Source organism: Euleptes europaea, chromosome 5, assembly GCF_029931775.1.
Source record: "Euleptes europaea isolate rEulEur1 chromosome 5, rEulEur1.hap1, whole genome shotgun sequence".
In the NCBI taxonomy this organism is placed as follows: Eukaryota; Metazoa; Chordata; class Lepidosauria; order Squamata; family Sphaerodactylidae; genus Euleptes; species Euleptes europaea.
In genome coordinates, this window is record NC_079316.1 from 44,307,294 (window position 1) to 44,333,152 (window position 25,859).

The following is a 25,859-nucleotide window of genomic DNA, read 5'->3' on the forward strand; positions in this document are numbered from 1 at the left end:
GTGTGTGTGGGTGGGGGGAGGCTTTTCTCTCTTTTCTAACTCTTTTTCGGTCACTATCTCCTTTCTCTCCATCTCTTTCTCCCTCTTTTTCTCTCCTTTGTCTGTCTCCCTCCGTCCTTTTCTTTTTCTCTGTCCTTTTCTTTCTCCCCCCTCCATCTTTCTTTCTTTCTTTCTTTCTTTCTTTCTTTCTTTCTTTCTTTCTTTCTTTCTTTCTTTCTTTCTTTCTCTCTCTCTCTTTCTTTCTCTCTCTCTCTTCTTTCTTTCTTTTTCTTTCTCTTCTTTCTCTCTCCTTTTTTTCTTTCTTTTTCTTTCTTTCTTTCCTTCTTTCTTTCTTTCTTTCCTTCTTTCTTCCTTTCCTTCTTTCTCGTTTCTCTCTTTCTTTCTCTCTCTCTCCTCCCCCCCACTATCCAGGGCAAGCAACTAGGGGAATATTTTCTCCTGCACTAGAAAGAGGGCATGTAGTGATATTTAAAACTAGAAAAGCATTTGCTCATGACAAGTAACAATATGAATTATTTGGAGCAGAGGAAGGTTCCTGCATTGTGATTGTATGATTTTTTGATCTTTAGGGGGAGATTGTGTGATTTTTAATATTTAGGGGAGGGTTCTATATCGCCTATAAGTGTTAAACCCATACTGTTCTTGAGGACATTCTAAGTCCACAGCGTGGGTTGTAGAGCTTGGGTTGTATTATTTTTCTGTACAATTTGCATTTCCTTGGCCCAAGAGATTCTGTTCTTCAATATTCATTGTTTCTTAGAAGTATGTTTTGTAACATGTTCCAAAATCTATCATGTCTGTAATTCTTCCTTTAATAATATTCATGTACAAGGTGGTGGTTGTTGTTGTTTTTGCCATCAAGTCACAGCTCACTTATGGCAACTCCATGGGGTTTTGTTCAGAGGTGGTTTGTCTTTGCCTGCTTCTGCATCATGATCCTGGCATTCCTCGGTGGTCGCCCTTCCAATTACTGGCCAGGGCCAGCTCTGGTTAGCTTCTGAGATTCAATGAGATTGGGCTAGCCTGGGCCATCCAGGTCAGGACACAAGTTCTACTAAGGCCAAAAAGAAATATCAATTATATATTACCTTAACTGGGCTGTTTGAAGATTATTAAACAATGTTATACAGAATAGACAATTATTTTGGTGTCTTCTGTAATTTGATTTTAATGCATTTTACAACAAACCCTGTGTATCACTCTTAGCACCAAACAATGTGTTACATCAGCAAGCCCATGTTTTCCTAGGGTTCAGCAACCCTCTGACCATTAATCCACTTGATACTTTAAATAATACCCCCATTCCACACTTTATTTATGACTGGGAAAGACCCAGATTTACAGGCACAGATGTACTGCCATTATATATACTTTGGCTCACCGCCCCATTGAACCTGCTCAATACATTTGACATACTATTGTCTTCAGTTCTTTTCTGGCTTTTCAGGCAGGTCGCCTCTTTGACCATGGTGGAACTGTCTTCTTCAGTATCTTCATGTCTTTGTGGGCAGTCACATTCCTTGAGTACTGGAAGCGAATGAATGCCACCCTGACATACCGCTGGGATTGTTCGGATTTTGAAGATATTGAGGTACTGGTCTTGGGGAGGGGTAAATGTAGCTAAAGCCTCACACTGAAATACTGTAAACCTCAGATTGTCTTTGTTGTAGGAACGACCACGGCCCCAGTTCACTGCCATGGCTCCCATGACAACTAAAAATCCAATTACTGGAGAGGAAGAACCATATTTCCCCAGGCAGAATCGTTTCAAAAGAATCATTGCAGGATCGATGGTCATCATCGTGATGGTGAGGGAGCTGCTGTTCGTGGGGAGGGGGAGAGGGAGGTCAAACAGAGCTGAGTGACAGGTAAAACCCTTTTATCTGCACTTTTTTCTTTACTAAAACCTTCTTTCAGACGAGAACTTGAATATTTAACTTTGGGTCAGAACGGCGAGTGGCCCCTGCAGTGCAAGCAGAACTACTGGGGCTTGGTACCTCTTCCTCCTGGGTGCCACTAGCCCTCCAGGGAAAGTTCGACCATCAGGAACTTTCCAGCAACTTAGATTGCCTGTCTGCCTCAGTTTACTTTTTTTAAAAGACCAAACTACACATTCAGGCTTTTATCAAGTTGGCTATGGGTTTCCTGCCCTATGAACCTTGCAGCAGAGATGAGGGAAACCATTCTCTGAAAGCCACAGTAAACTTCTGCCATGGGCTTTAATTTAAGTCTTTTTTTAAATAATTTTTTATTATTTTTATAATAAAACATAAACAACAACAAAAAAGAAAAAAAAAGAAAAAAATACACGTTAATAATAAAAAAAACCAAAAACAGAAAAATACATGTTCAGCGCACGATACAATACTTGTTCAGCATACTAATACAATGTTCAGTTCTCTAAATTCCATCGTGCCCTGAATCCAAATCCCACCCCCCCACCACAGTGCCCTTCACCATTGGACTTCCGATGGAGTGTTATGGCATTACCAAATAAAATATCTATAATTATATCATATTAAAATCTTATCATACTATAGTTCGTTAACTATACTTTTAAAATCCGTTTTTGCCACTTTATCCCACTATGCGGTAGCCTTTAACCATGTAAATTTAAATTCCTCCATATCTTTACCGTGTAAAGAAGCTGTAATTTTGGCCATCCGCATATACATCCATAATTTTTCTCACCACTCTTTAATTGAAGGTTTATTTGTTTGCTTCCATTTTTTTGCAATTATAATTCTTGCTGCTGCAAAACTATATTGACATATGACTCTGTCACCTTTATCTAAATCTTTTTTTGAAATACCCAATAAGCAAAAGGCGGGATCTCTCTTAATTACTGATTTAATCAAATTATTAGTTTCATTCAAAACTAATCTCCAAAACCTCCTTATTTTTTTACAAAACCACCAAACATGCATAAATGTACCAATTTCCCCACCACATTTCCAACATAAAGCTTCATCTTCTTTCTTCATTTTACTTAATAATACTGGGGTTATATGCCATCTATAAAACATTTTATACAAGTTCTCTCTTATTTCATTTGAAATGGTAAACTTAAATTCCTTTTTCCATAAATTCTCCCATATTTCCAGATCTGTATTATAACCTAAATCTCTCATCCATTTCAACATCACCGGCTTAATCCTTTCCTGTTCTAGATTTATTTCTATAAGTAATTTATATACCCTCCCTATCAATCCTTTATTACCCTTTGAAAGTATAATCTCAAATTCCGATTTAGTTTGATTAAAACCCAACTTATTATCTTTGTTAAAAACATCTCTTAATTTATAATACATGAACCAATCTTTAATCTGAAGTTCTTCTTTTAATTTCAATACCCATATACCATCTTTATATTCTATCATTTCTCTATAATTGTTACCATCCAAATTTAAATGTATACCCCTTCTCAAGAATGCTTCTACAGGATTAATCCAACCGGGAGTTTTGCTCTCAAAAACATCCTTGTATTTATTCCATATTTTTAATAGATTTTTCCTAATAATATGAGAGTTAAATTCTTTATTTACTTTCTCTTTTTCATACCACAAGTAAGCATGCCACCCAAATCTCAATTTAAATCCTTCTAATTCTAATAATTTCTGGTTCTCTAAGAGAATCCAGGTGAAACATGCTGCTTGATAGTACAACTTCAAATCTGGTAGACCAAATCCTCCCGTTTCCTTCAGTTCAATTAAATTATTATATGCATTCCTGTGTCTTTCTTTACCCCAGAGAAATCTCATAATATCTTTTTTCCAAACGTCAAATATCTGTACACCCTTAACTATTGGAAGGTTTTGAAACAAGAAAAGCATTATCATCATTTTAACTACCGAAATTCTTCCCCACAATGATAGTGGCAATTTTTCCCAACTTATCAAGTCCTTTTTTATCTGTTGCCATTGGTTCACATAATTATCTTGAAATAAATTAAGGTTATTATTTGATATCCATATACCTAAATATTTAACTTTATTTTCAATATTAAACCCCGTCTTTTTTATTAATATTTGTTGTTGTGAAAGAGTCATATTCTTAGTTAAAATCTTGGTTTTAGTTTTATTAATTTTAAAACCTGAAAGCTTTCCATAACCTCCAAAATTTTATTCCATCTGTCAACTTGTTCAATCGGATCAGTCAAAAAACAAACTAAATCATCCGCATATGCTTTAAGTTTATAATGATTTTTACCTATACGTACACCAACTACATCATCATTTGTTTTAAAATTATACAGTAAAAGTTCTAATACTAAAATAAACAGTAAAGGGGAAAGAGGACATCCCTGTCTCGTTCCCCTTTGTATTTCAATATTTGGTGATAGTGACCCATTTATAATCAAGTTGGCAGTTTGTTGTGTATATATTCCTTTTATAGCTGTTTTAAAATTCACACCAAAATCCATAAAATCTAACATCTTAGACATAAACTGCCAATTGACATCATCAAAAGCTTTTTCAGCATCCAAGAATATCAAAGCTATTGGCGTTGTATCTTGTTCTACATATTCTAAAAGATCAATTACCACCCTCACGTTCTGACTCATCAACCTTCCAGGTAAAAAACCAGCTTGATCTTCATGTATTACTTGATTTAATACTCTTTTTAATCTAGTGGCTAATATTGCTACAAATAATTTATAATCAGCATTTAACAATGAAATTGGCCTAAACTTTTTAACTTCCAATATATCAGAATTTACCTTTGGTATTAATGTTATATTTGCTTGTTTCCAAGTTTGAGGAATAGTTCCTTCTTTCAATGCTAAGTTCATTACTTCCAATAAATAAGGAGTTAACTGATCTTTAAATGTTTTATAATAAGATACATTAAATCCATCTGGGCCGGGAGATTTGTTTAATTTACTTTTTTTTATTGCTTCTTCCAACTCCTCTTTAGTTATTAAAGAGTCCAAAAATTCTTTGTTTTCCTGTGTTATTTTCCCCCAGTCCCCTTTAACAAGATACTTATCCATTTCTACCTCTGAGACAGCATTTTTCCTATACAAATTTGTATAAAATTCTACAAATGTTTCTAAAATCTCCTCTTTTTTTCTTGTAATCTTACCATTCTTTTTAATTTGAGTAATTGGTATTTTCTTTTCCTTCTGCTTAAGTTGCCAAGCTAACATTTTACCCGGCTTATTTGCATGTTCAAAAAATCTTTGTTTATTATACATAAGTTTACTTTCAATTTCTTCTGCAATTAAAAATTCATATTGTTGTTGCCAATTTCTAATCTTAACCTGCTGTTCCTGCTTAGCTGCTTTATCTTGCAGCCTACTTAAATATCTTTCACCTTGTCTTATTTCATCTAGTATGTGTTTTCTCTTTTTCTCCCTTTCCCTATGCCACCTTGTATTTTGTTGGATTAACAATCCTCTAAATACTGCCTTTCCAGCATCCCAGACTATATCTTCACGGGTACCCTTATCCATATTTTCTTTAAAATAATTCTGTATATCCATCTTCAATTTAATGACCATTTTAGTATTTTTTAAAAGAAAATCATTAATTCTCCAGGGTTTGTATCCTCTGTCTCCCATTTGGATTTTAACTGAAACCGCATTATGGTCAGACAGAACCCTAGGTAAAATCTCTGAATCTTCTGATTTCTCTATTAGGCCCTTCGATAACCACAACATATCTATCCTGGAATATGTAATGTGTCTTTGGGGAAAAAAAGTATATCCTTTCTTATTACCATGTGCCAATCTCCAGACATCAAACATATTCCATTGATCGGTAAGAACATCAAAAACCCCTGGCAATTTTCCTTCATTAGTTGCTTTCTTCTTTTTTCCAGATCTGTCTATCTTAGGTACGTTAACACCATTAAAATCCCCCATCCATATCATTTTTTCTGTGGCATATTCAGCTAATAATATTGCAAGTTTATCATAAAAAACTTTTTGGTTTATGTTAGGCGCATATATTCCCACAAGCATTAACTTCTGAAAGCCACATGTTATTTCAACTAACAAAACTCTTTCCTCTGTATCTTGGAAGACTACTTTTGGTTCCAATGAACTAGGTATATACATTGCTATTCCATTAATTTTTCTACTATTATTACATGCCGTGAAAAGTGTACCCAACCGTGAATGCTCCAACCTAAATATATCCTTTGGGAGTATATGAGTTTCCTGTAAACAAATAATATTAGCATTACTTTTATGTAGCTGGTGAAATATTTTCCTCCTTTTATTAGGAGAGTTCAATCCGTTGATGTTCCAAGATAAAACCTGTAACATATCAAAAATCAGTTAGATCCGATACTCTTCCATACACAACGTAAACAACCATTTTTCTTATTGCCCCCCTTCCCCCCATTCTTTAGTCTTCAGCTTCATCAATTGGAGAGTCCTCTGGAGAGTCTGTTGGCAAATCTCCCCCTCCAGATGCTTCAGATGCCTTTTCTTCTTCCGTAGATTCTCTGATTGGAACTTGCTTAGTTGGTTTAGTAAGTTTCGCCAATTCTGCATCATATCTTCTTAAGAACTGCTCGGCCTTGTCCACTTCTGTATACTTGAACCTTTTTGTTTTAAAAGTGAAGGAGATACCCTGAGGGTATTCCCATCGATATTGGATTCCATTGAGCCTTAAACATTGAACAATCTCCATAAAATCTTTCCTTTACCTCAGCAATCTTGCCGGTATTTCCTTCATCAATCTCAAAGGTTCACCTTCTACTTTTAATGGTGTCTTGTAGTGATTATTAAGTATCAAGTCCCGGTGACTCCTCGAAAATAATTGAAGCAGGCAATCTCTAGGTACTTTATTTCTGGTTGCATATTCAGAATTCATTCTATAAGCTGTCACAATCATCCCTGTAGTAACTTCTTCAGATTCTTGTAAAAAGTCTGCCAAGAGAACTGCCAGATATCCACGTAAATCCCGATTTTCAACTTTTTCTTTCAAACCACGTATGCGTAACGAGGATTCCTTTATCTTAAGCTCTATCATCGCCATCTGGTCTTGTTGTTTCTCGTCTCTGTCAGATGAGGATGCAATAGCCATCTCAAGGGTGTCCACCTTCTTCTTGGTTTCTTTCATTTCCTGTGTGTTTTTCTTTAACTTGGTTTCAACCCTATCTTGCCTGATAGTCAGAGATGAGATTGTATCTTGCAAAGTAGCTATTGCAGCAGAATTTTGGGATGTAGTAGCTGTATTCTAGGATAACTCCTGTTTCATTTCAGCAACATCTTGATGAGTCTTAGTTAAAAGTTCAAATACACAAGTCAGTGTTACTTCAGGCTTTGCTTTTGGAGTCATCTTGGTAGCAACAGATGTAGGTGCACCTGGAGAAATTGTCTGTTTGGTTACAATTTGAGTCACAGAAGGCCTTCTCTGAGGGAGTGGTCCCACCAGCTTTGTATCTTTAAGAATATCCTTGGAGTGTTTCTCTTTTTCTCCCATTTGCAAACTGTATAAGCTGAAGACAGAACAGCTAGTAATTGTAATCCAAAGAGGGGAAAAAAGGGAGGTGGGGGGGGGCAGAACTTTTCTTTTAAATCATTACACAAAAGTTATTTCAGATGTAAGAATCCAGTTCAGAGAAAGCAATCACTATGACATCTTAAATGTTTTTATTCCATGTCACTTGATTGTTCTCCAACTCCTGTCTTTTATTTCCAAGTTCTTGCTTAGTAAGAAACTTTTTGTAGTGCGTCACACAGCTGGCAAAAAGCCAAAAGTCACAAAACAAAGCGTAACGAAGCTATAGATGGTTCTAAACTGAGTCTTTTATAAACAATACTGCCACACACCCCAAGTTGCTATTTTAATTAAGAAAAAAAAATTATTCGTTCCAAATTTAATATAAATTGGATCCCACCTCGCTTTCTTCTTGCTGTGCCTTTAAGATGGCGCCGGCTATGCAGCGGAATCCCGTCTGAGCGACCGCCGCCGATTTCATAGCGGCTCTCACTCCGCTGACAGGTCCGCCACTGGCACCCGATTCTGCTTCCCCTCTTACTCCGAGGGGAGCCGCTTGCCGGATCTTTAAGGGGCGAAATAATCGCCCCGCGGCAGCGAGGCAGCAAGAGCGCGGCTCCGCGCTTGTGGCGGGGGGGGCCGTCCGACCCGGAAGTGAGGCTTTAATTTAAGTCTTAACAGCTGAGCAATTCTACTTGATGCCCCTGAACTGCTGTGGTTAAAAGTGGCAATTGAGGTGGGATGAGTAGAGTACACTCAGCTTTTTGTGCCGTTTCTTGTGGAAAGCCGTACAGGAGCACTGGGAGAGATGAAGACAAGATATGTTACCTGTTCCTGCTTCTCTGACCCTTGACTTGTCAACACTGTTGTCCTGGTTAAAAAGAGAACTTGGAAACAGGAGAAAAGCAAAGTCATAATTTCCATGACTGCTGTACCTTCTGCTAAGACAAACTGTTGATCCTCCAATGAGTTCTTCATCCCAGCTATGAGTAGTAAAGTCCCCTTGGAGCAACTAGCATAGCCACAGCTACATTTGTGTGGGGCTGACTTCTCCTACTGAATCAAGAGACAAACTTTGGAGAGCTTCAGTAAATGGAATTTGCTCTCTATTTGGTGTCTAGAATCCCCCAAATCTGATTATCTATGGACTCATGGTGCTGATATGTGGCTGTGGCATCCTGCGTTATGGAAGTGCAATGGCTGAATTTTTTTCTGAACCATTTCAGGTCTAATCTAACAGTGATCACTTTTTTGCTTTCCTATAATGACTTTGCAAATAACCCTGCAGCTGGATCTGTCGCATGATGGATTTAATTACCTCTGTAATTTGTGTAAACATGTAAAGTGGTTTTCCCTAAAAGCATGGTAATAAGAATCCAGCATAAATCCACTTAGTCAGTGTCAGTGCTTAGAGTGCCAGATTTGCTGATATTGCTGATTGGGTGACTGTGAGCCAGTCACCCACACTCATCCTCACCTACCTCCACATGGTTGTTGTAAGGAGGAGGGAGGAATCATTTGTGTTGCTTTGAGCTCCATGGAGGAAGGGCAGAATAAAAATGTGATGGTTTGTCTTATGGTGGGAACTTCTCAGTTGTGTGAATTTCTTGATTCAGGAAGAGCTCAGTGGGGCTGATTTGTGGTGTGGTAGTTGGTGTTGCTTAGTCACTATGACACTGACCTGGGAAGTTCCTGGTTCCAATCTTACCTCAGCTACAAACCCTTAGGCAAAGCTATCTCTTTATCTTAGTTCTCCAAATGTAGTATGGAAAAAGTGTTTTCCTAACTGAGGACCAAACAAGATGTTAAACACACACATGTGCAACATTATCTAATGACCACCTTTAAGCAATCAACCAACCACAGAAGATTCCAGAGGGGCAGTCTGGTCACTTCTCCGGTACTGAACTCGACTCTCCTTCCACTCTGGGCCTCTACACACATTTTTAGTCCACATTGCTGTTCCTTACTGAACCACTTCTTGGATTGCAGTTGCCCCTCTGGGAGCATCTTTTTCTTTGGGGGTTCTGTCACATGTAATATCTACTCTGGCCTTCATGGGGCTGTTCTAAAGATTAACAAGGTAATTAATGTATAGCTCTTTGAACACTCTAAAGCACTATATGAAGTTTTAACGATTGGTTTTCTTACCACTAATTCTGACCAATCATGCCTGCAGATTGCTGTAGTGGTGATGTTCCTGATTTCCATCATCCTTTACCGGGCTATCATTGCCGTGGTTGTGTCCAGGTCCGGAAACTTCCTCGTCGTGGCTTCAGTAAGTCCTCTGTGTGACTGTTTTTCCACTCTCTTTTTTGTCCCTTGTAGTTGGATATTACAGTGTCTCCTGTTACTTTCTTCAGGCCTCTCGTATTGCCAGCATCACGGGCTCAGTGGTGAATCTAATCTTCATCCTCATCCTTTCGAGAATTTATCTTGCCCTGGCACGCTTTCTTACCAAGTGGGGTAAGTGGACTGGGTTATGGAGTTGCTTCTCTCCCTGCACGTCTTGCTTTTTTACTTTTTAAAAAAGCAACAACAACAACAAAATCGTGGTTTATTTTTAAGCTCAAAACAGCTCCAGGAAGGGCAGGGTCAAACTAGAAACTCTGAGAGAAGTTTGTATCTGTTATCAGCATTCTGAGTACCCTTTCCTCAGGGGGGACCATATTTTTGTATATGTCTGTACACACATTGTCTGTCTTCACCCTAAATTCCCATATGCTCATCAGCAGAGGTCTTCTTCATAGGCCATGTGCTGCCATCCTTCTTTTCATAAGGTGCGGCAAACTTTCACAAGAAGTAAAGGCTCAAGTGAACATATGGAGAAGATGCCTTACACTGAATCAGACCATGGTTCTATCAGCATCAGTATTGTCTACCCAGGCTGGCAGTGGCTCCCCAGGGTCTCAGGCAGGGGTCTTTCACATCACCTGGTACTTAATCCTTTTAACTGGAGAAGCCTCCTTGGTTGTGACACCCCAAGTGTGGAATGCTGTTCATATTTTACAGTTAGTTGATTTTATGGTTTGATAGTTTCCTCCCCCCTCCCTGCTGGACAGTTTTAGATGATATGTTTGTTTTAAAAAATGTTATCTGTTTCCTTTTTATGAATTACTGTGCTTCCATGCTGGTATTTTAAGTTTCATAGCACCCCTTTGTTTCCTTCCACAGAAATGCATCGCACTCAAACCATGTATGAAGATGCTTTTACCTTTAAGGTGTTTGTCTTTGAGTTTGTCAATTTCTACTCTTCTCCCATCTACATTGCATTCTTTAAGGGCAGGTAAGTTGTTTGGAATCCTTAAAGGGGAGGCAGTTTTTCTCTGTGGTCCAAGGAGGAGCTTGAAAGGTTGTCTCATACCACTGAAGCTTGGTCCAAGCACACCTTAGTGTTTTCAGGTAACACTTGGCCCAGCCTAGGACGCAGAGGAACTGAAAACCCTTTGATGGTATATGATTGAATACAGCATATATGAGGCTGATACAATTTCTCAACATATAAACTGTTTTATTCCACTCCCACATGGAAATGGTCAAGTTAGACTGTCATGGAAGTTTGTTTTAAACTTGGCAGGTGAAAAGGCAAGAGGTATGAATGAGGGAAACTGTATAACTATATATAATAGTTTGTCACAACACTGTTTTACAGATAGGTGTTTTTAACTGTTGACACAGATCAGATTGCTGTTACTACTTAGAGAAATAGGCACAAACTTAGCTGACACAAAATTGCTAAAATCTGTGGAGGCAGGAATATACACATAGGTTCTAATTTTCCATCCTTAACACTTGATAGAGATCACCCCCTCTTTCCTAGGAGCTATTTCCTTCTGGAGAGGACTATCAGTTCCACTTCCCTTTTTCAGGATCCTCCCAGATCCTTCACTCTCTTCTCTGCCCCACCCACTCTCCTTCCTAACCAACACTCTCAACAGACCTCTCTCAGGTAAACAGTAGAATTTTTCCTGAACTTGCTGTTACTCAGTGATTTCAGACAGATATAATGCATCTGCAGTTAGTTGTCCATCACACCCTCATGTAAGGGGAAGGCCTTTATTGGTTTCTGTGCAGGTGTGGGTTGGACTCCACCCAATGCGTTCAGTGGAAATTAATAGTTTGCTTCAAACTTCAAGATTTTGTCAGGATTGCAAACTGAGCAGCTATTCTGCATGCCATTAGTTGATATTGGAGAAGATAGGAAAATATGGATGGAGTCCTGTTGCCATCTACTGGCCAGAAACAATGTCAGCTCTGAGTGGGGGGCAGTAGGAAAAGCCAAATGGATTCAGAGGCTGTGTGTGCCAAATACTTAGGAATACTGGACAGCACAAAGCCCTGGCTGCCGGTGGCCAGCTGTTTGGCATAGCTGGTGGGGTTCAGTCTCCAACCAAAATTGTTTCCAGGCACAGTTCAAAGTGCTGGTTCTTATATTGACAGCCTAATTGGCTTGAGGCTGGGCTACTAGCTTGAGGATTGTTTTATGGATATTTTAGGCTGCTGAATGTGTGTGTCCTGTTTTTGTGCCCCTGGCTTGTTTGAGTACTGATAATTCTTATGCTGCTGTTTTTATGATTTTATCACTTTTATTGACAACATTTTGTTTGACTAAAATTTATAAATAAATATCGGGTACTGTACTGAGGCCTAGCTAAATGGTACAGACCAGTGCATATGATAAAATCCTGAAGGTGCAGACTTCCTGTAGAGCGTTTAGTCCGAGTGCCATTGTTTCCTGGGGGCTCCCAGGAGACACCAAGAGTCGTTTTGATTTGGAGTGCAAAAAGCACTCCAACTCGGTCCTAAATAGTGGATCGGGAAGCAGGAAATTCCCCTGCAGCCTTCAAGAGCGGTTTGGACTCCCATGTTCTCTGAGAGAGCTTTTATTAAGCCTCTCGTAGATTTGGAAGTTGTCCCCGCCGGCACATAGGGGCTACCATTGCCACGGACGACTCTTTGGATTATAGGCTTTGACCTCCTCTATACATTAACATCAAATAATCTATGAAAAGAACAAGAAGCCTCACCTTTGGAAGTCAGAGTGAGTAAAAAGACACTTTTTGCCTTTATCTTGATTGAGAAGACCTGAATGACGATAAAAACACCTACGAAAACCGGCAACTCCCTGCCCAGCGTAACGAGACTTTTAAAATAAACAAATGCCATTAAATGAACTGACTAAGACCTTATCAACTTGATCAGTGAGTAGACGCAATAAAAGGGACTTTTGAATGACTTTACAACTGCCAATTAAATGCTTTGAGGGGAGGGAGGGAGACGAAAACCTTCCCCCCCCCCACTTCCGGCTCTCTTTGATTCAATGTCCAGCCACATCGCCTCTTAAGACCGGAAGATAATAAGAAGGGCTTTGTTACCATCGAAAAGACAGGGCAGATTGGAAGACTTGAAGTGAATCTCCCCGGTGTAACCATCAAATCGTTCCTACCACTTAACCACCGAGAGGAGATGACGCAGGGTCTATGATACTGCAGTTTCCTGTCTACTTTTTCTTTATCTGTGCTGCTTTGAAGCATAATTGAGGATATCTTGAAAATTACAAAGCCTGCTTCTATATAAGAATACAAGCAGATATGTCAAACAAGAGGATGGAAGAGATGTTACTCAAACAAATGGACATGTTTGCAGTGCAACAAGATTTAGTCTTTGAAAAACAACAAGCGCTCTCACATCAAGTATTTCAACTAGCTGAGGTGATGAATACCCTATTTAAATCAATTAATGGAAAACTGGACACAATTATTGAGGAGATCCACGATATGAAGACCCAAGATATGACAACAATTATGTCAATGGAAAAAAAAGATTCTACTAAGGAGATGACGATTGAATGCTATGTGGAAATGGTGATAAAATGGAAAAAATTACAATGAATTAGAACAATTTATTTTTAAAGAGGTAGCTGCAAGTGACCAGCTGGCAATGAGAGAGAGCAACATGAGAGAACTCAATACCTCTACAATCTACTTGTCTGAGTTACTGCTGACAGGAGGAACATTATTATCCCAAGAAAACACTTCCTGGCAGCCAGCGATGGAGGGAGACATGACGAAGGATTTTACCAAGAAGCTGCTGGAAATTTTAACAAGAAGCCAATGGATACAATCACTGGGATCTTCTTTTACATTTTCAGAGGCCAGAATTGCAGCTACTATATTGAAAAACGGGGGGTGGGGATTGGGAAATAAAGAAGGACTGGCAGATCCCCTCCCAAAACAAGATAATGGCTAAAATGATGCTTATTTTTGGGGTGTAAGAGAGCCACGGTGGATTTACTTTGATAAATTTCAAATGGGAAAATTTGTTTATGTATTGATCTAATCCCTTTATTATAGAATAATAGAATGTTATATAGAGACAATGATGATAATATTATAACTAGGTAGGACTTGAAATTGCTTATAGAAGTAGTATAGATAGCTTAAAGCAAGTCTGTATGAGAGAAAATAAGGATTAGAAATTAATTTGAAATGCAAAAGTGTTAACCAGTAGAATTAGTGACTGAAGAAGATGCGGGGAAGTCACATATAGTAGATAGCATTGAATATTATAGATAACATATTCTCAGTAATAGCAATGAACTTTTTTTGTTACAAGCAGTTACAACTGAATATATTGTTGAGATATGTTTATTTTTGTTGAATTGTAGAAAATAATAAAATTAAAAATAAAATAAAATCCTGAAGGTGCTGGGGGGAGGGAAGAAAAAGCTGCTTTAGGAGAGGGGTGTTTTGAAGAAGAAAAGTCCTGCGGGGGAGAGGCTACTTAACTCTTTCCCTTCCTGCTGCTGCTTTGTTTGTGTCTCTTAGACTTTCCCTTCCATGGACTTTCAGATATGTGTTTCCAAAGGTACACAAATATTATGGAACGCCACAGGGTTGGTAGAGGTTATTTGAATCAGAAAAGCAGTGGGCAGACAAAGGTTAAGCATTCCCCAGATCTATTGGGATTCTTACTAAGATTTGTATGTAACATGTAGTTAGGCTTAGAGAGAGTGAAGATAAACTTTGCACTGAGATGTGTATCAGACTCCTGTCGGTGTGCTCCTGGGGAGTGACTGAAATGCCCATATGATTGTTTCTGTGTATGTTGCCTCACAATGAAATGTGGGTGTCAGACCGTTAGAAACAACGTCCTGGGCCCGTTCAAGAGGAGGAACAAATGCAGTCTCTCCTGCTTGATACAGAAAGATAAGTCAAAGACCTGTAGGGGAAATTTTAGACCATTTTGGGTCAGGTGCAATATTTACAAACCCTGTTCGAGAAGCTGTATTAAAATCAAGAGTGACTGTCCATAGTGCTAACATCCTAGATTTTTTTTTACTGGCTTCCTTTTTTTCGGCATGTCAATGCTGCAATCACAAGGGCTGTGGGAATCTCACATCTCAAGGAACTAGGGACATTTGAAGAAAAGAGACATATGTTTTGGGATTTGTTCCACTAATAAAATGGTAAAAAGACAGGTTCCCAGTTACTGCACTAGGCTCTAATTTTTTCACCCATTGAACTTTAGAAATGGGTTGTGTTGGATTTGGTGATGCCTTTTATCAAAGGCTGATCCATGCTGCTGATCTTTAGCAAGTTGGGATCAAAATCTTTACCATACAGTTTTCCTACCCCCATTACACTCTGTGCAATTATGCAAATATAAGATAATGCTGAGAAATAATGTATGAAAATGTAGGAGTAATAATACAGCACTTGCTGGAGATTGAAGAGAGGGGGAAGAGTGTCCGCAGGATGGAACTGATGAATCCTAGGCAGTAGCACAGTTGCTGTCTGCAAGAGGACACGGCATGTGATTTTTGTATCCTGGTATCACCCAAGTAGAAAACTAGATCCTCATCTTATTACCAAGCCAAAAGTTATGAAATATCATTGCATCAAACAGAAATTATAGTCCTTTGGGTAATTCTGTTTTATGGCAAGGATATAGTAAATTGCATTTTTGTCTCTGCCAGCTTTTCCTTTTCCTATGGTTTCTCAGTATTCCTGGGTAAGAGTGTATAAGCTAGAAGCCTTGATTGGCTTGTCTTTTTCTCCCTCACCTCCAGGTTTGTAGGCTATCCAGGACACTACAACAAATTGCTTGGCATCCGCAATGAGGATGTAAGTATCTCACAAGAGACAAGGACATGGTATGGGGATCTCACAGCTCCTAAGAAACTCTTGTTAAGAAAATTGGATAAGCCATTCCAAAGTCAGGTGAAGAAGGAAGCTTTGTTAGCTTCAAGCCCATGGGAGTGGGATAACTCACCACAATATCTTCTAGCCATTCCATGTTCCTAGCCAGATTCTACCCTGCTTGGTTCAGTGTTCTCCTATGATGGCAGTCTCTGAGGCTGGTGTAGTTTCTCAAAGAAGGATTATAGTATGAAGCAGAACTTTTACTATCTAACCATATATATATTTGATGTTTACTTGATGAAATAAATTATTTAGATGTTATAATTAGTTGGTGACCTACAGCCATGTACTTTGTAATTTGCCATGAGACCTAATGAGACCTAGGTACACTGTGATTAGTGTACTGAGAAAATAGGGAACTGAGATCTCTCAAATAGTAAGCCAGGTGATCTGTCAGGACTGTACCATTTCACATTCACTTTAATAAATATTATGGGAATTCACATGTATTAATCATTACCTGCACATAGGAAACCAGACATCATGAAGAAGGGTTCTAGCCTAGTCTTCTCCCTGAAAGCTATATATGTAGGAAACCATCTATCCATCCAGGTATATAAAGAAGTATTCTATTACGTGAGCCTTCATTTGGTACAGTCAGAGATCTCATCAATGAGATGCAAGTTTAGAGCCTCATCTTCTGTTTGGAAGAACCCACTGTAGACCATCCTTTGCTTGACCCTCCATCTCAGACAGGACAACATGATGCTCGGGTCCTGGCTTGAAGTACTTCTTAGTGAATGTCTGCCAGGTGCTCTGCTTTCTTGTTCTAAAGCTTCTTCCTGTTTGTCCAGTGTGGACCAGGTGGCTGCCTCATTGAACTTGCCCAGGAGCTGCTGGTCATCATGGTGGGAAAGCAAATAATTAACAATGTGCAGGAGATCCTCATCCCGTGAGTACAATCTTGTGATTTTGTGCTTTGCTTGAGTCATGTAAACCTGGGATGGGCACTCAGACTTTAACTGATTACCTGTAGTGTATTTTAAGGCTGATTTGCAAAGTGGTTGTGTTTATGCAAGGGCATGTGGCTGTCCTTGGTCATGTGGACAAATGCACTGTGAGAGCACTATCTATCACTATCACACTTTTTAAAAAAGTTCCTCCAGCAAGGTGGTGGCAGTGTGTATGGTTCTCCCCTTCCATTTTATCTTTACAACAGTCCTATGAGGTAGGTTAGATTGAGAGGGAGTGTTTGTCCTAAGGTCACCCAGAGAGTTTCATGGCTCAGTGGGGTCTTCCCAGTCCTGGGCTGACACCGTATTACACTGACTCCCTAATATTAGCAATGCTAATATTTAGTGGGTCTAAAATGTCTAGTTGATTAGATTCTGTGCACTCTTTGGCGTAGAGCCTTCATACATAGCTTTTTTCCAGGGATAGCTGTATCTTGCTTGCTTGTCCTCTCCCACCAGGTTTCTGAAATGTACACTATAGCTAATGGAACTCCAGCTTTCCTATTTTAGTCTGGAGGCTTCTAGCATTTGCAGATGAACACCTGACCCCCTTCAAGAGCCTACCTCCAACCTAAATTCAAGAGCTGAGCTCCCTGAGGAGTCAGTGTAGGAACTCTTCCCCATTCACCTGAATCTTGATTGTCTTCCCGAGGACTAGCTTGCCTTGCCCTATGAGTACAGTGACCAGTTCTATACAAGGGGTCACTACACCAGCTCTTTAGGTGCGCATCTGTCTATGGGCAGCTGGTGGACCCTAGACAGAGGAGAGTCCGGTCTGGCTAAAACCACCAGCTGGGAAGCAGCTCTCACAGGTTTGTACAAAACTTACCATGCAGTTGCACAAGGTGTTGGAGATCTGGGGACAGATAAATTTTTGTCTTGTGGTGGATGAAGCAAAGTGGACACTAAGCTGGCATTCCTTGTGTAGTCTATTAATTGAGAAAGAAGGAAACCTTGATCTTCTAGTAACTGTGTCCCTCTCTTCTCCCTAGGAAGGTGAAAACTTGGTGGCATAGGCGGAGTCTTCTATCAAAAAACAGGTGGAGCAAGGAGGATCCGGAAGGACTCATGAATCCACTCTGGGAGAGGGATTATGAACTGCTGCCCTATGAGGGGCTCTTTGCTGAATACCTAGAAATGGGTATGAGTCATCTGGGAGAGCAAAAGATAGATAATGAAGATAATTGTGGACTGTTCACTGGTAACATCTAATTGGTGCATTGCAGCAGTCAAAAAAGCAGGGTGATCTTTAAATGTTTCAGTATTATTATGTTAGGGCTGATATGAAATGCTGCAGGCCCCTGTGTGAACTCTTCATCTTTGCCTGCAAAAGTGAAAAGCAATATTTAATTGCCATTCTTACCAGCACCCCATCCCAAACAATGGGGGTTACCGCACTTGTATTCCCACCGATGTATTAAGAGTTTGAAAACGTTACAAAAAATACTGTTCGCACTTTGTTTGGCCCCTTTAGCTGTGAAGACGTCTTCCAACCATTTATAAGCCATGGTATCCAAAAACCCTTTTAAAGCAGTGTTTCTTATAACATTTTCAAACTCTTAATACATCGCTGGGAATACAAAGTGCGGTAACCCCCAATAACTGAATATTAAGACCTGATTTATGAACACCATGGTCAGCCACTTGGGAGAAAAGGAAGAAATTAACTAGGCTGTAACCCAAATGATCAAAAGGAACACTGCAGAGAGAAGTGAAACCTTTGCTGAACCGGTCCTGAAATATGTAGTAAGATCTTGCCTGTGGGTATGGACAAAGCTTTATTTCTAGAAGCTATACTGAAATCAAATAAATAAACAAACTGGTGTGTGGAAACCTTGTTTCAATTCCACTTCCAGCTGATTGTGGAAGAGTGATCCTTCAGCAGCGCAGATCAATCCTCAGGTGGATAGCTTTTAAGAAAAAACACAGGTGATCCACTCAAAGATCTCCTGCTGTCCTATCTAGCTAGTCTTTTAGATTGCATGAGATATAATGCAATCAGCCTTATCAAGGTCAAAATAGTGTGATTATGGACCATTTCCTGTCTTGGTTGTAAAGTTCTAAGGTGAGACCATCCTTATTTTGTTGGAGGGCACGTCTCTGTCCTCGCCTTCCTCCTCTGCCATGGGAGTTCACATTTCTTTCTTCTTTCTCCTGTAGTGCTGCAGTTTGGCTTCATCACCATCTTTGTGGCTGCCTGCCCACTGGCACCTCTCTTTGCCTTACTCAACAACTGGGTGGAAATACGCTTGGATGCCCAGAAGTTTGTCTGTGAATATCGGCGGCCAGTTGTAGAGCGGGCCCAAGGCATTGGCATCTGGTTCAATATCCTGGAGGTCATCACGCACCTGGCAGTTATCAGCAATGTGAGTGGCACTGGGGTGGAAGGAATACCTTCAGAGCAGAGTCTCACAATGAATGTAGTTTGGGGAGATCTTGACTAGAACAATTGCCCTGTCATTATTGTTTGCCCTGGGAATGCTTGTGACTTGACTGTATGTTTGCTGCTTTCTTTCTCCAAGGCAAATGAGAATTTAATTATGGATCTCAATGGCAGATCTTTCTACTGTCTGGAAAAGCATGACTCTCTTCTGAGGGGCAGTGATCCATTCATGAACAAGTTTATCCATTAAATGCATAAAAGACCAGTCATACAAGCAGCTTACTTGCATGAACACGAAGTCCTCTTCTCCTTCCCTGCCCCCAATCAAGCCATGGCCAATGTATGGAGACCCTATAAGGGCAAGAGATGTTCAGAGGAAGCTTGCCATTGCCTGCCTCTGTGTAGACCCTGGAATTCCTTAGTGGTCTTCCATCCAAATACTGACCAGAGCTGACCCTTCTTAGCTTCTGAGATCTGACTAGATCAGGCTAACCAGGACTATCTAGGTCAGGGCTCCTTCCTTACAGGTTCTTAATTAGTAGTTATAATGAAAAGCCAGTTCTGAGTTTGATTATTTTACCATGATCTAGTGTAAAGAAAAAAACTGCAGAAAGAAGTGAGCTTAAGGATCAAACTACACATTAACAATTGTCTCTGGGTCAGCTATGGGAATTTTCTATCAGAAGCTGTTTTGAGAGTTCCCTGCTGGGAATGCAGCTCTGAGACACAAGGTCCTGATTCAGATCAGAACCCACGGTAAGAGGGAGCTGTAGCCCTCCCCCCATGTCATTTTCCCAATTTGAAATCACCCAGGAGAGCTGCTATGTGTCTCATTGGGGGCTATACATGGAGTCCCATCTCAATGCCTTCTTTTAAATTTTGAGCCAAAGTAAACAGATTGCCATTGGTAAGACCGTTGGGCGAGGGATAAACTTTGCATCCCCACAAAGGTCACCAGGGCCAGGATACAGTTTTTGTTTCAACTTAGTATTAGAATTATTGCTGGATCTTGAAACTCTTGGTGATGCTCTCATTGAGGTTTGCAGAAATATAATTAACACATGTATACTTCATCAAGAGTTGGAATAAGACAGTAAGTCTTTTGTGCACATCTCTTATCAACTGGAACAGAAAGTAGTGCTGGGAGAGTGAGATGCTGTTTTGCTCGTCCTATTTCAGGCGTTCCTGATTGCTTTCACTTGTGACTTCCTCCCTCGGCTGTATTACCAGTACACCCGTGCCAGCAGTTTACAGGGTTATGTTGATTTCACCTTGGCCTTTGCCCCTAAATCCTTTGTTCTGGAGAACAATGCTACATGCAGGTAGGATCGCCTGCTTTTCTGTATTAGGTCTATTGGCTGATAGCTTCCACTGCTTCAAAAATTGCTGAAAGGATAATAGGGTCTCAAAAATGGCTTTTAGGAAATAATTATCCTATTTGGAGTACAATTTTTTTTGTAAGATCAGATGGTACGAGAATGTGGGTGGTTGATCTTTAAGGGAGGATCTTGGCTTGTAATATTTGGAAAGGTACTTCTCAACTTTTTTTGTAGAGAGGGGGATAATGAATTCATTTATCTTAATGGAAAGTACATCTGGTGTGGTGGCTAATCCTCATTTGCAAAATGCTTCATACTGTTTAGATTCACCAATGAGTTTAAACCAAATACAGTTAAGATGTGCAATCCCATGTAAGCTTATTTGGAAATAAATTATACTGTATTCAATGAGGCTTACTTTCAGCAAAGTGTGCATAGCACTGCAGCCGTGGAGCGAACTCTCTGGCTAGTTCTTGCCTTATTCATAACTAAGTACATAGGAGCTATTACATCAATCTGGTAGTCAGGGTTTAATTCCATTTTTCATTGTTGACGTCTTTGTTAGTTCACTACTGGTTTATAAAGAACGCATTAAGAGAAGCAATAAAATTTTTTGGAAGCGTTGATTTTTTGCTGACCAGTGGGTGGCTACTTGATCATACCTTGGCGTTTAAAACTCTTATCTTCACAGATACCGTGCATATAGAGAACAGAGTGGCAGGTATTCATTAGTTTATTGGAATCTACTGGCGATCCGTCTTGGTTTCATAATTGTATTTGAGGTATGCTTCTTTCCATAGATGCCTATTACCATCTGTACAGCCATTGCAAAACTTCCCATGTTGGAGGGTTGTTTGGAATGTTCAGGGGCAAGCATTTTGAGCATGAATAGGACCCTTAGGAACCTCAAAGCAATTCTTGAAAGACATGCTCAAGAATTTTCTTTGAAAGCTTATCTTTGAGACAGGTCTCAGTCTGTGAAACCATCAGCTGCAGCTTTAGTGTCATTTTTTGTTTGAAAATTGACCTCCTTAATATTAGTGGTATTGTCAATTAGCTCTGGCAGTGAGGAAGGGAAAGGAAGATTTGTGCCCTTATTCTGGATTAACTTTGCTTGACAGTGGGCACTGTTGCTAAGATGAAAGGTATTTTTTACAGAGCAATCTGATTTGAGTATGTGACATCACGGGAGAACAACCCCTCTCCCCAAATGCCCAAGCTGCATCTGATGAGGGTTGAGAAAAAACATCTTGGACTGTCACTCATAGTGCCAGAAAGTGGGTGCTGGTGGGGAACCATTAAGGGAGGACCTGAAGGTGGGTTGAGGGAGATTTTGCCCCATGCTGTAATAAAGTGGCAGGTTGACAAAATTAATTTTGGAAGGGAGAATATCTGCCTCTTTAGGTGAACCGTACTGTTATTGCTGCAGGAATACTGAAAGCCTGTTCATTAAAAACACAGCTAGGGATACCATGTAGTGCTGCCGTACTATTTATTTTAAAGGTTTGACCAAGCTGCTGCTTATTCTCCACTATTTTAAGGGTCAGTAAGGTGCTCACTTAGCATAGATGTATCTGGCTGAATCTCCTTGTTAAGACTCAGGCTGATAGTTTGGGCCTTGTAATAATCCAGTACATTAGCTAGGTTTGTGCACAATCACATACAGCCTGCATTTAACAAAAAAATTAGTGTTGGCTATTAAGAAAAAACTCCCCCTTACCCACCCAGAAGAAATAGTATTCATATAGCCTGACACTTCATCCCCTGTGGTCTGAGTTGTTCAGTGCTGGATTGCAGTATGACATACCCTGCAGCATCTTTGTCTCAACCACTGCATATAAAGATGCCCATTCTCAAACTATTAGCAAGGTTGTCCTGAGGTATATGGGACTTCTATATGCTCTAGAAAATGAAGTATGGTAACAGTCTCAGTGTCTCTGTGCCTGAGAAAAGGCCGCCTGCGTTGATATACAAGATGCAACAGGCATTCCTTGTCTCCACTGAATTCTTATATACTTTGTGTATACTAGAAGTGTGCATTTGGATATTTCCAATCCAAAAGCGCGCCCACAATTCCATTTGGTTTTCAATCAGAAATACCCCAAACAGGTACTGTTTCAGATGAGAATTTATACCCGCCTTTCTCCCCAATGGGGACTCCAAAACAGGTTACATCATTCTCTCCGGCTTATAGGACTTGCGTGCTGTAGCTTAGATAAAACTTTCCCACATTTCTTTCTTCTAGCATGTAGTTTTCTTCATTGCACGCCTTATAGACATGATGGTGCCAGATATCCCAGAAACAGTGGCAATAAAGGTGAAGCGAGAACAGTATCTAGCAAAGCAAGCTCTAGCTGAGAACAAGGTAATTTTCACTGCTCACAAATTCATGGTTTTTGCTACATTTTTTTCTGGGGGAAATGCTTCCTTGTATAGAACCAGATGTATAAAGGTTTAGTAGCAACTGAAGATGTGGGGCTCATTCAGGATGCAGTCTTCATTGCCCTCCTAATGCTTCAGTTGAGTTTAGCACAGCAGCTTTCACTTGTAGGTTGTATGTATGAAACTAAGCCCTACATGTGTCTTAACAGCCTGAATGTCCTTATAGCCATCCTGAGCATAGATTTCAGGTATGCACAAAGGGGTTATGATTATGTAGAGTGTTAGTGGATGGACAATATGGGGCAAGAGAAAAGAAGCACTTAAAAGGTGATTTTAAAAATCCCTAATTAGCTAGAAGCTGCTACCCTCCTGTGTTGCCTTATATCACCTTATGGGATATTGTAACATTAATACACCATTAATTCTTGAATAGATTCTAGGATTTTTTAGCAATAGAAACCCAACCATTAACTCATCAGTGTATCAATTAACTGCTTTAATAGGGGAAGGTAAACTTGCTGGAGCTGCAAGTTACGGGCACATCTTAAAACAATAGTTTTGTTGAGTTAAAGGCACTAAAAATGTCCATTTTCTGTTTACTAACTACACTGCATGTTGTCTCATCTCACATGCATTTTTGAAGTTTCAGCATTGTGAAAAATTAAGTTTACTTGGCTAAAAGGACAGCGATGATCAACTAAATTTTGAATTGTTTACAGCCCTAATAGATCCGAAGCTGCAGGTATCTAACCTTTGTCATACAGTTATACCCTGTTAATGTCATTGGAGGTTCATTCCTGTCCCATTTTTTTGGAAGTATGCATAGAGAAGTAGCTCTAAGCGGAAAAAAATTGAAGACGCTATACCCCAACATCAGTGAACAGTGACCCCAAAAATGAAAACAAAAATGCATCCAGGGTGCTAAACTCAAGTAGTCTGTTGATTTTTGCCTTCTGGAGTGCTGTTACCCCAGCCCCTCAAAAGCATCCTTGAGTACACTGCCCCATGAGTTTCCCCCGCAGAAAACCCTGATCCAGGCAAGCATTTAAGTGGTCCAGTTACAGCCACTCCTACAAAACATTTATCTCACCAGTAATGTTGCCATTGGCTTGTATAAAAATGTCTTGTCCCTTTAACAGAGGCTTAATGGGATGTTATTTTGTAATCAATGGTATTTGCCTCCATGACATAAAAACCTTCAGCTGCCCATTTCCACACATTAAACCTCTACTAAACAGACAGACCATTTTTCTCCAGGTCTCTTGGCAACCTTACCGCACAGATGTTTCCTTGGGGTAGCAAAGATACCCCAGATATGTTAGCGATTATTTCAGCTTCGTGTGAAAGTATGGTTTCAGGTTCTGGATATTTGGGGAGGATGTTTCAATGCCCCAAATATGTTGGAATTTGGCTTGGAATATACTTCGGAATACAAGTTACCCATTGTCTGAGCATGTACTGTTAAAGTATGAATGCCTTAACTAGCCCTTCTCTTCTTTGAGACAGGCTCTTGTTGAGGCAATAGAACCGACCTCCATGGCACAGCAGCAGGGCCCATAGTGGGAAGGTTGAAGTCCCAGAGAGAGAGAGAGAGAGAATGCTGAAATCTGTTTGGTCCTGGCCAAGACACCAAACATCTGGAGGAGGAAGCTTCATCAAAGGAAAACCAGAGGCTGTTGTCACAGCTCATGCAAGTGTAGCAGTTTTTGGAGTGATACCAGCTCCAACTGCTGTCTCTCAAGTGCTTGAAACCTTTTAACGGCCTCAGGAATTTTGCCTGCCCACTTATCACTGCAGCTGGGTAAAGTATTAATGCAGTAACATTACAAATGTGGACTGATTGATGAATCCCAACAGCTCGGGTTTTGGCTTTGCTGTTGCTGCACCAGGGATGAGCCGCCAGTTGCCTTCCTCACAGGAGCCTGAACAAAGATTGTTACAGAAATCACTGTCTGTAAAGGATTGAATTTTAGGAGTGAGGATTGACAAGTACTGTTCTCCGCTCTCGTTTACTACTGAGGGAGGGCTAAAGTGTAATACTTGGGATTAGGTGACAGGATCAATAAAGCAACTTCTCATAGGTGAAAGAGGAGTCTGCAAACTGCGCTCCAGGACACATTGCGCAATACGAGGATAAAGAACTGCTTCCTTCACTCTCAGCCTATGCTGGAGCTGAGCCAAGGAATTAGGCTGCGGCCGGGCTGATTATCAGCTTGACTGGCACGTGCGCAGTCATCTTTGCATCCCATAGCCAGCTTAATCCAAGTGTCTAACTGCCCCTGATGGAATTAAGAGCTTTTAATTCCTCTACCCAAAAAAGCCTGATCTGCCCTTCTCTCCTACTGATGCAATACATGACTGCAATAATTACCTTCTATTTCTCTACATGTATAAGCACCACGCTAAAATCCCAGAGACTTTGATCTTAATCATGCTTGAATGGTATTCCTGATCACTGGACAGAAACTGCCATGCAATATAAATAGCAAATAAATAAATAAATAAATAAATGCAAGTTTAAAAGAACTCCATTGGCAAGTCAGAAACCTAGAGTGATTTGTTTTTAAAGGAAGTTGATATAAGGAAAATAAAAAAACAAATAGTCAAAGCTGTTTCAGGTTTTATTTTTTTTTTAGAATTTATAAAATTCCAGTGTCATCCATACTCATGAGCCTTTATACATGTTTTGCATATAATCTCCAAATTCCAAAGTTAAGGCCAAGGGATCATTGCCATGGAAACATAATATGGAAGACATTAAGAGGGCATGGAGCACAACTCCGCAGAGCATCTGCTGCAGACTAAGGGGAGGTGGACGGGTGGGAAGTACTGGGCACAACAGTTTGAACAGACGGCAGGGGGTGGGGGCCATGCTCAATAGCAGTTCAAGGCTGTGCGAGTGACATGGGACATTCAGACAACCAGGTACCACTGGCAAGACATTAACACACTACTACCCTGTTTCAGTCTCCTGCTCAGAGGGTGAGAGGGGCTTGTCCTGCTCTTCTCTAAAGTGGAACTTACTACAGAGAAGTGATCTCTCCCCTTTCACTTGGGCTTGCTTAAAAAGCAAGATTGCTTTTTACCTTCTTAATGGGAAAGCGGTCTGGGAAGACAAGAGCTTTGCAGACATTTATAGCCAGTACGTGGTACAGGAATAAAGC

General features: G+C 40.1%; 1 protein-coding gene across 1 annotated transcript in view; it reads left to right on the forward strand.

The window, feature by feature from the left end:
* Positions 1-24,255, forward strand: part of ANO7 (anoctamin 7) — a 38,537-nt gene extending 14,282 nt beyond the window's left edge. Inside the window, exons 11-23 of the mRNA XM_056849885.1 lie at positions 1,448-1,591; positions 1,671-1,808; positions 9,634-9,732; positions 9,818-9,920; positions 10,629-10,740; positions 15,526-15,580; positions 16,453-16,550; positions 17,604-17,752; positions 18,772-18,977; positions 20,174-20,316; positions 21,005-21,095; positions 22,559-22,678; positions 24,202-24,255. Of these exons, the coding sequence (XP_056705863.1) occupies positions 1,448-1,591; positions 1,671-1,808; positions 9,634-9,732; positions 9,818-9,920; positions 10,629-10,740; positions 15,526-15,580; positions 16,453-16,550; positions 17,604-17,752; positions 18,772-18,977; positions 20,174-20,316; positions 21,005-21,095; positions 22,559-22,678; positions 24,202-24,255 (1,512 nt within the window). The remainder of the gene's footprint in view (positions 1-1,447; positions 1,592-1,670; positions 1,809-9,633; positions 9,733-9,817; positions 9,921-10,628; positions 10,741-15,525; positions 15,581-16,452; positions 16,551-17,603; positions 17,753-18,771; positions 18,978-20,173; positions 20,317-21,004; positions 21,096-22,558; positions 22,679-24,201) is intronic.
* The last annotated feature ends 1,604 nt before the right edge of the window (positions 24,256-25,859 follow it).